Genomic DNA, 16,184 nt, shown 5'->3' with positions numbered 1-16,184 from the left:
ATGACTCATGGATAAAAAACTTCATCAAAATAACCCTTTTTTTTTTTTTTAAAGATAAAAGACGTTAAAGTGGCCCTGGCAGTAATAGTCTTTCTAAACATCTACTTCACTGTGAAGACGGTAAACACTAGACACACTCGACAGACAGAATTCATAAGCGGAGGAGAAAAGAAAAACAAAGAGCACTTGAGAACATGTAGTGCATATCCTCATGGGTAGGAGTGTATTCAAAGTCAAACGGGATGTGTGTTTGCTATTCCTCGACACCACACATAGCTCTTCCTTTTGAATACTTTTACCGAGAGGGAATGCAGAGAAGGACAAGTGCACAGCATAGATAACAAGATAAATAATCCCCCCCCCGTCTAGACAGACATGGGGGGGTGGGGTGGGGTGGGGGGGTCAACCTCGACAGAAATCCTTCTGATAACCACGTAAGAAACAAACAAAATGAAATAACGTAAAAAAAAAAAATTAAATTAACAATCCAAATAAATGGCAGACAAATGCAAGTAAACGGTGTTTAGGAGCAATTGTCTTGTGCAAGACAACGTGAAGAGGAGACACTAGAAGTTTGCCAGCTGAAAGTGCATTTACTGTGTAATGTACAGTAACGGTGGTCGACCAGGCGGTGCCCCCCCCCCCCCCCCCCCCCCCCCCCCCCGTGAAGTGATCAAACGTGTATCTCTATATCGTAAAAGGTGTGAATCTCATGTCTGTATGAACACACATGGTCACTAGTGTTTTTATAGAGGCAATGGGGGATTTGGCCGTGTTTGGAGTGTTGCAGCAGGAGGCAGCTCGCTCGCTGAAAAACACTCATTTGTGAAAAGTAGCAAACATGATGGGTTTTTGAGAGAAGGTGAAAAAAAAAGAGAGAAAGACAGAGACAGAGGTCTGACCCATCAGCAGCACTCTGTCCTCCGCCTCTGCTTTTAGATCATCTGTATGACTGCCACATATTTATATGTGAATGTCACTTATCTGACCTGATCTGTTCACTGTCATTAATCATACTGTGTACTCTTAGTCTGTGTACTCTACTCCAAGTCTTTGCAACTAGTATGTAAGTATGTCCCATCACCTAGCCTGATAGTTAGCCTTAGTACTTTGGGATATATATGTCTGTAAATACATTTATGTATGTGCATATGTTTTTCGTCTATATCTATGTCTATGTCTTTGTCTATGTATATGTATATGAATATGTCTATGTATGTGAGGATGTGTGTGTGTCTATGAAAATGCACTAACGTGTGTTTCTCCTCTTGTTGCTTAATCACTTGTCCTCTCCCTCTCTCTCTATCTCTCTCTATTTTCTCTCCCCGCATTCGTTTCCTCTGCAGGCACCAGAGGGGCAACATTTCCATGGTGACACCCGCCACCATGCATTGCACACAGCAGACTTTCAGGCAAGCAGGCCTCCGAGAGAGGCGGAGTTTAACCCTCTACCTTGCAGGTCGGCTTTGGTGAAACCAACTTTGTTAGCGCAGAAAGAAAAAAGTAACAAACAGAACAGAGCAGAGAGCGGAAAACGAGGAAAGGTTAGTGAGGGACCAGCATTGTTAGACGTCTGAACACTTACACAGAGTGTACTATAGGCTGTTGATTTGTTAGTGGGGGCTCTGGCTGATGTGTCAGCACCTATATAGTGGCATCTTCTTCATAATACAGTTTAGAAGTGTTTGGCTTTAAATATCAAGTATTGTAGTATAAGTAGAAGTGTTTTCTCCATGAAAGCTGCTTATTTTAATCTTTCACTGCCCCCTACAGGAGGGCATGCATCATACATAAGGATCATCATATTTTTTTAAACATAATTAACATTTAAATGGGCAAAAATAATAATCTATCTCACTCTAAATTGGTCCAAATAGTTTTGGCAAGAGAATATAGCAGAATATCTAATATGGATGGAACCAACTTCAAGGTAAATGTGATGTGCCATTAAAAAACAATAATAAAGAGACTAAATTAATTATATTGCTGCACAAATGCCACATGAGCAACGCTTTTGTATTCTGCTCTGGAGACGAGGTTGTTTGTCTTGAGAAGGTCATTTCAAATTATGGGGAGGAGAAAACGTCACGAGTAGCAGCTCAGCGTCATGAGGGTTGAATAAAAATTATCTTACCATTTAAAATAATGGTCTGAGACCTGAACATATTTTTGTAAGTATTTTTATCACTTGTATTTGTTTTGTTTTTCAGGTCTTAATACATTCCACTATTTTATAATATGTTTATGCAACATAAAAAGTTAACAAGCCAATATTAGAGGAACTGAAAGACAAATTTAAACCTATCCTGTGACAAATGGCCGGCGAAGAAAAAGAAAATAGGATTAGGATTAACAATGCCAGCGGATGGCTTTAAGGGCCACTGAAGAGAATCTAATTAGACTAATAAATCTCAGGAGGCAGGTCATGATTCTTCTGAGCTACAGGCCATCTGTACCTTCGCAGCCACGCTCAATCTGCCCGCTGCGGAAAAGGGCGTCATTGATGAGGTCTGGCAGGCGGCCGTTCAGGTCCACTGAGGCCAAGCAGCCCTGGAAGCCCTCACGGGAAACCACCAGCTTCGGGAGGTTCTGGTACATGTTGGGTCCGAGACCCCCGATGAACAGGTCACCTGATGGAAGATGGGGAGGGAGGCAGCACATTAGTGAAGTTATCAGGCTTATTCCGGGACGATCCTAGGAAAGTCACTTAAAGAAATTCGACTATGAAATCTGATGAATAATGTCTAATGAACAATTTCTATCAAACGGAGCATATTTGTTGATTTGGAAACAAACCTCAGTTCAAAGTAACTATTTAATCACAACCTCTTTTCTAAGACAGTATTGGGGCCATGGTGAAGAATAAATAGATTTTTGAGAATTTTTTTTACAGGAATAAATAAAGTTCTAATATTACCACAGTAAAGCTGTAATATTACTAAAATAAAGTCTTAACTTCATAAAAAATAAAGTTGTAATATTACAACTACAAAGTCGTAATTGTATGAGAATAAAGTTGTAATATCATGAGAAAAGGTCTTAATTTTAGGCTACATGTTACAGAGGGAAGATCAGATAATCAGTATTTCGCCTGCGTTTCAAATATTCTTAAATTTAACAACGTATTTCTTATAAACTCACAACTTCCTTTTCATAATAGTACTTCTGTCTTGAAATCAGACATTTGTTTCCAATTTAATGGGCCCTAATACTCGTACACCCTACTGTTCCTCGATGCCATCATTAACCTAAGCTTCAACTCTAAATCATCATATGATACCTGCAGATCTGCTGTGAGAAATCTACACACAAAACTGTATCAACTTTAGCAGGGTCAGTAGTGGAACTACGGGAACCGTCTGACCTTTGACCTCATGTAATGTTCAAATGTGGACATTTATTTAAAGGTTTATGTACCTCTTAGTATAAGAGTTTATTTATTATAATGCTTTTCACAACATAGGATATGAAGTTATTTCAATCAAGTATTGTGTGTGTATATTGCTGGGGATGTGGAGATGCTGAGTGGGCTGTATGATATTTTGTTGGCCTCAATCATGAAGATGATCATTTGAGCCTCTTCTTCTTCTGGCAGTACCTTTGAGGTCGAGGTTCTTTGCTCCGTCGACATTCTGGGTAACTGACTTTGAGTCCACCTTCAGTGTGTGCGTGTTGGCGACGTCGCGTGTGATGACAACGTTGTGCCACTGGTTGTCGTTCAGCGGGTTGTCACTGTTCCCCTTCAACAGACTCGGCCCATTCCCCAGGTTGAACACGTAGTGGATGAACCTGGCATGAACGAAGCAGGAGATGAACACATCAGGGTTTGTTTGTTCGTGTGTGTGTGTGTGTGTGTGTGTGTGTGTGTGTGTGTGTGTGTGTGTGTGTGTGTGTGTGTGTGTGTGTGGTGTACTTGTAATTCATGCCTTATTTTATCTTCCCAGACTGATTGATTTCATTAGAAAAACTCTCAATCTCATTTGGACACTTACAATAGCACCAAACAACAAAAAACTACTGGTATTAGTAGTTACTATACTGGGGAGATTCTTCATTACTCCAAAGATAAAAGCAAACCACTCACACTTTTCCTTCATCTGCCTAATTTTAAAACTTTAATATGTTTAATGTATTTTCAATATGGAAAAAAAGTTAATCCTGAATATGTTATTATTGGAAAATAGCAGCAGATCTAAGGCAGAAATGTATCAGTGTCTATGTAGGATCTCAGCCCTGAAGCAAATAACTGGTTAAGAAACCGCAATTCAATTAATTCAGTAATGGAAAGAAACGACACAGGAAATCTAAGGAATGTAGAGAATAAACTAGAAGAGTTAGAAATGAAGAGACAGAGGATATAATCTGCAGAGGAACAGAAGATCCTGGGTTGAAAAACAAGCAGATAATCAGTGTACTTATATAAGAGGGTTAGAACAGACAGACAGACACACCCAAACACACACACACGCACACACACACACACACACACACACACACACACACACACACAGTTGTTGAGTCTTTTTGTCCCGATAAGGAAAACAAGTCCCCTAAATGTGACAGTGCAAATAGATTTAAGTCCCCACAACATGACCTGTAACCCCCCCCCCCCCCACACACACACACACAGTGAGAGTAGATGTGTCTGTATGAGCAGGCATTAACTATGTATATACTTACAAATACTCATGCATACTTGTGTGTAAATGTACCTATGTGTACATATGGATGCTTAGCTCTATGTCACTGGATGTATGAAAAATTTAAATTAAAATAATTGTTGCAGGGACATGGAAATACATCGGAAACCTCGGGCTAGCACAGATTTATGAAATAATTGCAATAAAAAAAATCTGTAACAATAACTTTTAATTGTTACAAGCTCACAAAAGGTAAAATGGCTCTCAGAGCTGCTATATTAAAGGCATCATAACATAATAGTCTCTGTACACAACCAAGGACCAGGACATCAACACGTCCCCTTCACGGTCTCACTCACCCTTTGACCAACTCCACGGCGATGAAGTCGCTCCCGTCTCCGCTGTTGAAGACGATGAAACCGTCAGGTGACGTGGTTTTGAACTGAAAGAAGAGGTGCATTGTGTTGTAGGCCTGCAGCGTGGCCAAGCCCAGGTAACTGCCCTTGGTCTTGAAGGTCACGGGGTCGGCGATGATGAAGCGCATGCCGAAACGGGCGTTGAGCTCGCAGAAGTCGATGTCCCCGTTCTTGCACATGTCGATGTACTGCATGCCGTTAAACTTCAGGCTCTGCAGGGAGAGTTGGTGACAGATGGTGTTAATAAAATCTTGAAGCATAATTTACTTGATTAGACTTAATTTGATTTTGTGTTTTGAGTCGTACCCAATCACAGGAAACACTCATAATGAACACAGAGTATTAGATGATAATCTGTACCTTTAATTTAAAAATTAGGTTCATCCTCACAAACATACACCTGTTGACGCTTTGGCCGACATGATGGAGGAACCTTGTGGTTTACAGTTACCATGCATCTGTTGCTTCATGAATTTATTGCACCTCCTACCTGAAGATGCCCTATGAAGGAGGAGGGAGCGGACGAAACGAAGCGCCTCTCAGTCAAGATGCCCGTCTCCACGTTGTTGAACTCCAGACGGGTGTGGTCGCCCGCCATCTGGCCTGAGATGGAGGAGGGGAGAGAGAAAGAGAAGAAGCCAGGGGATGAAGGGGTTGAAGAGGAGGGAGGACAAGCAACCTAACCTTCATTTAACATTATGCAATAACCCCACCCAAGCTTACAGTCCAGTAAAAACTGACATACTGTGTTAAGACATATTAGCTAATTATGTAATGGTGACAATACCGAACAGAAAAAGTATTGTTTCATAAGGCCAGTATTTATATTGTATTTAAGGGCCAGGGTGTAGGATTTAGAGGCATCTAGTGGTGAGGTCGCACACTGCAAACCAACTGAATTCCCACCAAGTGAGTAGGAAAAGCGACAGTCGCCTTTAGAAAATGTAAAAAACCCAAATCTCACACTACAGCTACTGTTTGGTTTGTCCTTTCTGAGCTACTGTAGAAAGATGGAGGACTCCTGAAAGAGGAGCCTCTTCCTATGCAAATATGAACGGTTGTTTCTAAGGTATTGAAAACATGTTGATCCTTAGTTTTAGGTGATTGTATACTACTTAGAACATAATCACGGATATTATATTCCATTTCTGTTCATAGGTCAGGTTCTAAACAATGGACCTTTAATTATCTGACAGCATGGAGACATTTTAATTGCCTATCTTTATATCCACCAAAGTGGTTATGTTTTCTTTGCTGTTTGTCAGTCTGCTAGTAGGATTAGGCAAAAACTACTGAGTTGGTTTTATTTAAACTTGGGGGAGGGTGGGGTATGGGCCAAAACAACTTTTGGAGATGAACCGTTTAAGGGGTGAATCGAGAAATATTCTTTTATAAACTTTAACAATTTAACATTACAGGATACTTTCTTTGACAATATCAGGAATTCTCAACGAATAATGCAATAATCTTTATGAAAATAATCAGGCACATGTAGAGGGCTATCATCTATGAATCTGATCTCAATGCATTTACATGCAGCATGGTGATAAAGTGGCCGATCAGCCTTGGTGGAAGTATGTGCTCCATTAGTGCCCTTGTAGTTTTTATGAGTTTTGTAAAATCTAATTTAACTGAATCCTAAAATAGCATCTGTAAAAAAGAGTAGAACCATCTTCACTGTCAAAAAAAAGAGAAAAGAATCAAGCATGCGTATCATCTATATAGTAAAACAGCCAGTGAGCAGGAAATACCTTCGGCCATGTCGTCATCCACAGTGAGTTTGAAGTTTTTACCGCGGCGGACAACTCGTACCGCGTGCCAATCATTGTCGTTGAGCTTTTGTCCGGCATAAAGAACCTCAGGACCTTTGCCTGGAGAGGAGGGTTAGTTAGTGAAGGGACGGGGAAGCACAGACACAAACCAAATCCATGTTTTCACAGCAAAACGGCCACTGACCAGAAAATCCTTAACCTTAAATGTGTCGTCTAAAAAAACGTTTTCTCAAATTGAAATGATCTTATTTCTCATTTGGTGATAGTCGAATTTAACAAACATTTGGTTTGGATCAGACAACAGTGGAAAACAATACAAATCACAACTGACTCATACAAGGACTCACAACCAATGACTCAGCCCAAACAATCCAGGAAGAATTAATACAATTTATAAGACTGTGTCTCTGCCTTGCTTGTGATACTTTTCAATGTTTCTTACAAGTTAAACCTTCACTACATTCAGACTGATTCAAATTTAATAACAAATGATAGATTACCACAAAATGTAGTTCTTTTGCAGCTTTTAATACACTTGCAGAGATTGGTCAGAGTTGAGTAATTCATACAACTAACCACTAGGGGGCAGTCCAGCCCCATCATGTTAACCAAAAGGCCCGAGTCCTGCATCTGCTGAATAATATTGAACCAAGGTTTTTAACTCAGAGAAAAGTATCGTTTGTTTATTGATTTTCTGAAAATAAATTTACTAAATTTTACTAAACTTATATTGACGAATTCTAGTGTACAGTGTGATGTTAAAAAAACATCAGAAAGACATCACTTCACATGTGTAGAATTATTGAATGTGAAGGATCAAAACAGATCAAATAGTTTTTTTATTAATTCAAAATGCACGTTACAACCTGTTTTTACAGCTTGCAATCGCCATATTGTGACTTCAATCCAAAAGTGCAAACTTGACTTAACTTGATTAATTAATCATTCACTGAAGAATGAGATTCAAATGACAAAAACGATCAATATTAACAGGCCTCCACAGTTTGTCTCTTCAGTGAATTTAATAAGAAAAACTGAAACTCCTCAACTCTTCGTACTCCCTTTCAACTTTTTGTGAGACAGTAAAAAATAACTGAGTCATTTTTTTCTGAGCAAGACCATGTGCTAACACCATCTGTTTATCACATTACAGGTCTATATACTGCATTATGTGTTTAATCAAGGAAGGCAAGAAAACAAAGCAAGTGAGACACACTGCAATATATTACGGTATAATTGGGGAGAACAATACAGCCAATAGAGTCGCTATAGGCGCACAGAGGGAAAGATTAAGAACTAGTTGCCTGAATTAATTAAAAAATTGGGCCATTTGATATATACAGAGTACATGAAGTCAGATTTGCATAACTTTGATCTCTGGCTATTACGTCTTATCGGAGAAATCCTCTTATCAGTCCCCTGCATTCACACACCCCTGCCCCTTACATCTAGCACACAGGCTATAATCAAACAGTGACTGAAGGAAGAAGGCTGCAGAAGAAGAATGTTGACTTACTGGTGTTACAGTTTATCCTGACACAGTCTAGATGGGGAGGGGAGAATAAGTGACAGATGAAATCGCATCCTTCAAGGTTACAGCTGCAGACATCCAAGAGCAAGAAAAGCCACCTTCCGGGGACGGTCACATGATGCCGGCGGCCATTTTTAGCCTGGTTGGCGACTGATTGGTCAATGTGACTATTCTGATACTGGAAATCCAAATGAATCCCATGATGATCACTTTACAGATGTTTGGTTGAATTTGATCGAACATGCATGTCAATAGAGGTCTGGGTATTATTTTTTTCTATAGTTTGGCTGCATGTTGAATGACTTCAATTCAAAATGGTCGCTTGCAATTCAATGGCCACATCGATTTCGCAACCCAGCAAATATTGAACTGCATTAATGTGAAATTGAGACATGTTTAAATCATTCGTCATTAACAACTGAGGCTCGTATTAAAATCCCCACTGATAACCTTGCACTGAACCTGTGTTTGGCAGGTGCAGGTTGAAATCCATGTGACCAGGCTGCTCATGTGCCGTCAACCACAACAGAAAGGTGGGAGCAAACTGCCTCGAGCCACGCAGCACCAACACCGTACAGAGGCCTGGAGACCCCCCCTCGGAGGGTCCTGTGGAAGTTATGGAACATAGGGCTCCGTGAATTCAACCGATTATGTTAGAATTTCAAATTTATTTTGAATTTCAAGTTAAACTGTTTGAAAAAAAAGACCACATTGCATATTAAAAATCACGAAATGTGGACTAGACATGGTCCATGGTTTTATCAGCTGTGGTGACCTGGTTTAATGCATTAGATAATATCCAAATTACAGATATTTTCTGTGTACCCCCAGACTTTGCAGCAAGAGGATCTACTCTTGGCTCACTGGTATAAAGGCCTGCACTCTACTTAAATGTACCACCCATGTCACCATCTGCAGGCGCGCTTGGTGCTGTGGCATCGGGCTGTTTGCCAGATGGGCCGCAGGCTCGGGGCCTTTGAAGGGGTGAGTGCCATCTTTGAACACGGCATGGGAGATGCCAGCTAGACCAAGGGTTACTAATGGACAGAGAGAAACATGAACCTGCTATCATGAGAAAAACAATCAAATAAAAAGAGCACAGACCCATGTGAGAAGAATGCAAACAATCAGAGCAGCGCTGAAATGTATGAATGCCTCTTACCTGCAGTTCTGAATAGATGGCTGAGTGTAATTTGGAAATGTTGCTAACTGAATTGAAGTATGTTTGAGGACTGTGCCATCTATTAAAGTACTTTAGAAAGCCAAATGCTGAGCCTTTAGAAAAATCTATTTCTACAAAGTGATCAATGATTTGTTCAAAAGATGCACTGCAGAGCATGATAACTTTGTTAAGTGTTAGATCGATGGATGTAAGAATCTACAAAGACAACTAAGCATCAAGGCAAGAAATCCAGGCAAGTCAAAAACAGTGCATGCAACTACAAAGACAAACTAGAAAAGAAAATAGTTTTAGTATGTGTTAGGTCTGATATCAAGTCTGGACCTCAAATAAAAAAGAATGAAAACACAAAAACAGTCAGGCCTCCCTCTGAAATATGAGGTGAGGTAGAGCCAACGGGGACGGTTTATACGATACCTAGGTTGACAGTCAGTTTCACCCTCCCGCTGTCCAGCTCGAGCCTCAGCGTGTCAGCCGACTCGCGGGAGGTGGCGGCCATGAGCAGGCCAAACGCCCGCTGGGACATGAAACGCAGGGAGACGTCCTCGGCCTCGGTGTGCATGACGTTCGGCATCACCACCTTCATGTACATGCTGCCGTCGTAAGACAGGGTCGAAGATTCTGACAAGAAGAGACGGAAGAGTTTGAGTAAGGATGATGATTTGAACACAGATGATGTGCCTGTTACGTGTGTGTGTGTGTGTGTGTGTGTGTGTGTGTGTGTGTGTGTGTGTGTGTGTGTGTGTGTGTGTGTGTGTGTGTGTGTGTGTGAGAAAAATAACAGATACCAGCATACCAGCATAAAGACACAGTTATATATTGCATATGCTTCACCTTCTTCTGACTGTGTTCATGCTACCAAAGCTCCTGATCCCACACACACACACACACTCACCTGTATATTTTATCAACACACACATACGTATGTCCCACATGCCCAGTTGCAGTTGTATTCATCATCCATCGACTGACAGCCAAGTGTCTGGGAGCTCAAGCTGCTGAAGTGCACACACGCTGCTCAGTGTGCAGAAAATTAAATCACCATGCCACTTCCTCCTCTCCCTTTCACCCCCCCCCCCCCCCCCCCCCCCCCCCCCCTCTGAAGCTGTTGGTTGGTGTCTTTACCCTAATTGTAAAATCTTGTTTTAGAAATGTCAAATCACTGTGGCTCTCACGCCATAAAAAAAGAAATTGTCTTTACACACTCGAGCAAGAAAAGCAGTTTCGCAGTTAGATAGAGGCAATAAGACAACGTGGATCACGCAGTTTCAAAGGCTGTCGAGCTGGACTGGTCTGGATCCTGTTCCTTTCTTACGGAAAAAAGGGAGGAGAGAGCCGGAGCTCGTGGGGGCAAAGAAAGAGAGGAGGGCTGTCAGCAGACTGGAAGCCTCATGGGGAGAGAGAGACAGATTAAAAGGGTATCCAACCATGAAATACCTGTTTTGACACATCAGCTTTTAAAGAAAAAATAGCCCTCCGGCCTCTGAAATGCACCACCATTCGGCTGCATCCCGGGAAATGCTGAGGCTGTAGGTGAGCGTGACCCCAGAGACGGGTGGTACCTGTAAACGATGCAATGTCACATGTCACGTACTGCTCGCTGCTGCCTCTGCTTCTTTACATGAGGTTTACTGAATAAAGAGGTTTTTCCAGGTTATTTGCACCGTGACAAATCTCTCTATGTTGCTGCGGAGTAAAAACCGACGCCTATGGTGACACTCCCGTCAACCAGCAAGTTTGCCAGAATGGAAGAAAGGAAGCAACCAAGGCAGAAAAACCTACGAGGAATCCGAGAAAAATTTGCAATGCTCCAGATGATAAAGAAACTTAGCATAAAGAGGGAGGATTACAGTCTGAAAAGGAAGGCGATCAACAGTGAGGACAAACACGGATTACCACTGGTGTGGAAAGCATCTGCCAGAAGAGAAGGGACTGGTTGGAATTTGTTATATATTTGGAATGGGTTACAGTGAAGCCTTTTATTTATCTAAGTAATAAGCTAGGATGACACTCAGTGGAGTGGATATTGCAAAACGCTCCAAAAAATATAATCTTGTATCTGCACTAAAATATAATTGGCTCTTCTTTGGGTCATGCCGCACCCCTCCACAAAATATAATGGAAATCGGTTGATTAGTTTTTGCGTAATCCTGCTTACTTACAAACAAGTAAACGCAAACAAAAACATAACCTCGTCGGGGGTGGAGGTGATTATTGTTTAGGAGCTGAGAGAATTTCACGGCATTTCACAATGTAATAACTCTCCCTGACAATAGGGGGAGACAAATGCTATGCACCGCTGGCTTAAATGTCAAATCCGTGTGATCTGTTGCAAAAGTTGTGAAGTAATGTGAGATCACTGAACCGTTCACCTCACCAAAACGTGCCCTGCGATAAAAAGAAAAGAAAAGAAAACCCCACATTTGTCTGAGTGGCTTTACAGGCTAAAATCCATTCTATGAACAAGCTGTCGACTGTAGCCTGGAGGATAATGAAACCTTGGCTCACTATTGTTCTAGTCAATTTTAAATTGCTCTGGCTCTGTCCCTCTTCATGTCTCCTTTGCTCTGTCTCGGTCTCTCACACACGCATAAAACAAAAAAGAAAATAAACATGGGCGGTTCACAGATGGATCCCCAAACTGTCGGAGGCATATATTGATTTGTGGGCCCGGTCGGGTCCCAGGCTCCCACTACAAGAGGAGAGGAAACGTGGCGAGAGTCAATCTAAAGCTCAGAAAACTCAAAGAGACAAGAGGAGGAGGCAAAGAAAAGCACGCCGTGATACAAAGTGCGATGTCCTCTCTGGAGTTTGAGAGGACTTGGCACACACTTGGAATTAAGTGGGTGGGACCTGCCCCACAAGTTGGAATACTAATGCACTGGAACCAACAGGTGGGAGAAATACACAACAATGTGAATCCTACTTAGCATGTTAGCATTTCATGTCATCCATCCATCCATTATCTATATCCCTCAACTTTGAGGGTTGCATGGGGGGCTGGAGCCAACCCCAGAGAGCGACGCTCATTGTACATGCTCATAGTTTTGGTGAGGGTGAACTCACCGGATCATTTTGCAACTGCTGAATGTGAGAGTTGTTCCCGCAAGAGTGAAAAATGCTCATGTTTTCCGATAATCTAATTTGAAAGACTTAATTTCAAACAAAATATTACATTCTTAGAGTGACTATCCCCTATTGAATCATCCAGTTGTAGTCCATAAACCTCTTGCAATCCATAGTGTGTTATCTGGGCCACATTATATGCTAATAAAGTGAAGCAGAGCAAAGTTAGAGAAGTTTTACCTCAGAGTTGTTTCCCAGAGTTATGGACTAAAACAAAACTTATCGTGGCAAAACATCAGAGGTAAGTCCTAAACTTAAGGTTGTCTTTGATGTGAAGTATAATTTGTTATCTTATTCTGCTGCTGCTTCAGTGAGTGTTGGTCGCAGAAAGATAAGAAAGATATTGTTGGGATCTGTGGAGTGTGGGCTTGTGTTGTTTGCTTGAAGAAGCATGATTGTGGGTATCGGCCCTGTGGACCGCGTGGAGCGGGAACCTTCTTGCTGTGAGTGCCAACTACTGCACCACTGCTCCGCCACGGAACGTCAATCATTTCCCAGATATTTATTCATGAACTGAGGGATATTTACAAAAAACAAATCGAGCAAATTGGGACTGATTTGCAGCTTTACCTGGTTTAAGCTGTTTATGGTTGACAAATAGCCTCAAGAATCAGTTTAACAGTATGCTTCACTGTTCCGCCATCAACACTGCGCTGTTGCTTTTCAAGTAAGCCCCAGAATAATAGCAGCCAATTTCAGAGGGCTGTTTTGCTGCACATCATCCTTTTGGGGGGCAAAGTGGTCCCAATCACGTCTGACTGTCATTGATCACTCTCAGCAGGGATCGGCTGTGTCATAGTCAAATGGATTTTTATTGCGTTAGAAAGGAGAGGGGCTTTTGGGGTTGACTTCAGTTCGATGTATTTGATTCACACCGCATGACTCTCTCGGCTTTGAGTGGCTGTAAACCAAAACAGACAGAGGGCTTAGTTTATTCTGAACACAACAAACCACAGTCTATTTAGAACAACTGAGGGTTAGGGCAGATACTTCTCTAAAAATTGCATGATTGATGGGACAGAATCACTTCCCTGCTTCACACAATACTTCTCGCTGTGTCAAATGTGCAGTATTTCTGCCCAAGTAATGAGACGAGTAGTCCATTAACAATAATAAAACTCGACAACAACAAGAATAGCAGACACCAGATCGAAATGTCAACATCTTGCCAGTCTGTGGCCACCAACAATGTTAATTTATTGGAAGTGACTTAATCAAAAGTCTTAATGCAACAATAAGCGAACATAAGCTTAAGTGATTTTGTCAAAGGAGGCAAATCCAAAATGTCAAGCTATTTATTTTGCTGCGTTGTTATTTCTTCTCAACCAATGTAGCTGATTACTAGATCTCAGTAACTAACTTTGTATTTACAATGCTATTATTAACAACAGCAGTGATGGAAAAAACTCAAACATGAATGTAGAATGGCCCTCAGTAGATTGTAGACCTCTGGCAAGGACCAAGAGTCCCCTTAAATTTAATTAAACCACATAAAAATTATACACTAAATACATGGAAAGATATCAGTTCCCTAAATGTGCCTGTTTTTTCCCCTTAGAGTCCCATGAATTATTCCCTGGGAAAATCTGGGCTATGTAAAAAAAACACACTATCTCACAATGTTACAGAAAGTGATTAAAAAATCAAAATGCAATTGGTTCTTTCTTGGCCCATGTCCCGTCCTTTCATCAAGTTTCATGGAAATTTGTCCAGTAGTTTTTTTCATAATTCCATTCACAATCAAACAAACCAATGAACAAGGGTGTAGAGGTTGTAAACTCATGTTGTATGAAGTCTGAATCTCCCTTTAAGTTAGAATAGTAGGTATCACGGTATCTCAGACCTCATAGTCGTAGCCACAGTATTGTGCAAAGCTTCACTAGTCAGAGGTGTAAAGACGTGGAAGCAGCTGAGCCGCTGAGCCAGACATCACTTCACATTTGTGGAATATTAAAGATCAATCTCTGGAAATGGAGAAGACTGCTGCTGTGATTATAGCCATTCACAGCTAATGTCAAGCTGATAATGAGCCTCAGCAAGATACTGCATGAGATTGCACTCCATGTAATCACAGTGTAAGTGCCTTTACAATTGTATGGATGCAACATTACATCCATGAAACACACACATATGGACACACACAGAGTGGCATGTAAAGCAGCCGCTGCAACTTGATATTTCTTAAATGAGAGATCAGCAGCAGTGAGGATGTCATTTCAGATGGTGATTACGCTGCTTCTTGTCAGTCTGTGCATGTGAGTGCATGTATGTATTTGTGTGTTTTCGAGCAAGCGCCACACTTTACATAATTAGTAGTCCAATTGAAGCAGAAGATGGAGGAGGAGGGAAGCTATTAAGGGAGAAGCTTCACAAATGTTTAGGCTATAAAAAGGGGGAGTAGACCAGTGAAAGCTATTTGACTCTACACACACACACACACACACACACACACACACACACACACACACACACACACACACACACACACACACACACACACACACACGGTTTAGTTCTGTTCAAACTCTGAAATCTGTTTTCTCTCTCTCCATTTTTCCTCTCTCAGTGCTCCCATTATTTACTTGCCTTGGCTGTGCTGAGCAGGATTATCTAATCTCTTTTTTCCCCCTAACAGAGTGACAAGTCTTTGTTTTGATCAACAAACCAACAAGGGCCTTGACTGTCATTGTGGCGTTTTGTGTGAATGCCTGTCAGCCACACACTTACGCTCGCACATACACACTGCTGTCAGCCTTTAAAGTTCAAAAATCATATCCTCATCCTGACAGCAAGGATAAGGACATTGATAAAGACTCTTACAAGTTCTAAGTGTGCCTCTCTCTCCTTTTTTGTATATATATATATATATATATGTATGGGTGTGGTTGTGCACACAAACAAACACCCAAGTGTGCGCTGTGCGCTATGTGTATACACATAACGGCAGCAGGAAATGCCCTCAATCAAAGAGGCTATTGGCTGTGTATATTATCTCCAGTAATCCTCAGCGTGTGATACACTCTGGAGACATATGCATGCACACACATGCACACACAAAAATATATCCCACAAATCACACTGTACTATATCTATATTCCAGTTAAACCATCCAAACCACTTGAAGATGGATGTGACGTCTATGCTTCAACCCACTATCCAAAAATGAAGCTAAAATATCCTGCATATCAACGCTGCCATCTTGTGCCAGAGCATGAGTCCAAGTCGTAACAATTGGGGGAGCGGAAGTGTCAACTTCCTGTTAATACATGCACTAGACCAATCGTGAGTCAGTCTCAGCTATCAATCGTGACGTTTTATGATATAATTATATAATTATAACTGACGTGTGATAAGATTTACCTAAAATGACAGAAACCCTCTTTGAAAAAAACTTCAATTAACATGTACTTTGACTTTTTAGCTTTATCAATGTCCCATCCACTAACATGCAGGAGGAGGGGTTTAAGATATTAAGATATATTACAGACAGCCACCAGGGGGCGAAAGGGACTCTCATGC

General features: G+C 41.3%; 1 protein-coding gene across 18 annotated transcripts in view; it reads right to left on the bottom strand.

The window, feature by feature from the left end:
* Nucleotides 1-16,184, bottom strand: part of nrxn3b (neurexin 3b) — a 277,893-nt gene that overhangs the window by 158,359 nt on the left and 103,350 nt on the right. For 9 of the 18 annotated variants that reach the window (XM_034579318.1, XM_034579332.1, XM_034579329.1 and 6 more), the window contains 8 exons: nucleotides 9,957-10,160; nucleotides 8,345-8,371; nucleotides 6,808-6,927; nucleotides 5,547-5,659; nucleotides 5,000-5,268; nucleotides 3,599-3,789; nucleotides 2,457-2,630; nucleotides 1,453-1,479 (listed from right to left, as the gene is read on the bottom strand). In XM_034579318.1, coding sequence (XP_034435209.1) covers nucleotides 1,453-1,479; nucleotides 2,457-2,630; nucleotides 3,599-3,789; nucleotides 5,000-5,268; nucleotides 5,547-5,659; nucleotides 6,808-6,927; nucleotides 8,345-8,371; nucleotides 9,957-10,160 — 1,125 coding nt within the window. The remainder of the gene's footprint in view (nucleotides 1-1,452; nucleotides 1,480-2,456; nucleotides 2,631-3,598; nucleotides 3,790-4,999; nucleotides 5,269-5,546; nucleotides 5,660-6,807; nucleotides 6,928-8,344; nucleotides 8,372-9,956; nucleotides 10,161-16,184) is intronic. The other 9 variants (XM_034579326.1, XM_034579330.1, XM_034579337.1 and 6 more) reach the window with 1 other exon arrangement.

Source organism: Hippoglossus hippoglossus, chromosome 24, assembly GCF_009819705.1.
Source record: "Hippoglossus hippoglossus isolate fHipHip1 chromosome 24, fHipHip1.pri, whole genome shotgun sequence".
Lineage (NCBI taxonomy): Eukaryota > Metazoa > Chordata > Actinopteri > Pleuronectiformes > Pleuronectidae > Hippoglossus > Hippoglossus hippoglossus.
Note: the sequence above shows the minus strand (reverse complement) of the source record. Positions and strands in the feature narration are given on the sequence as shown.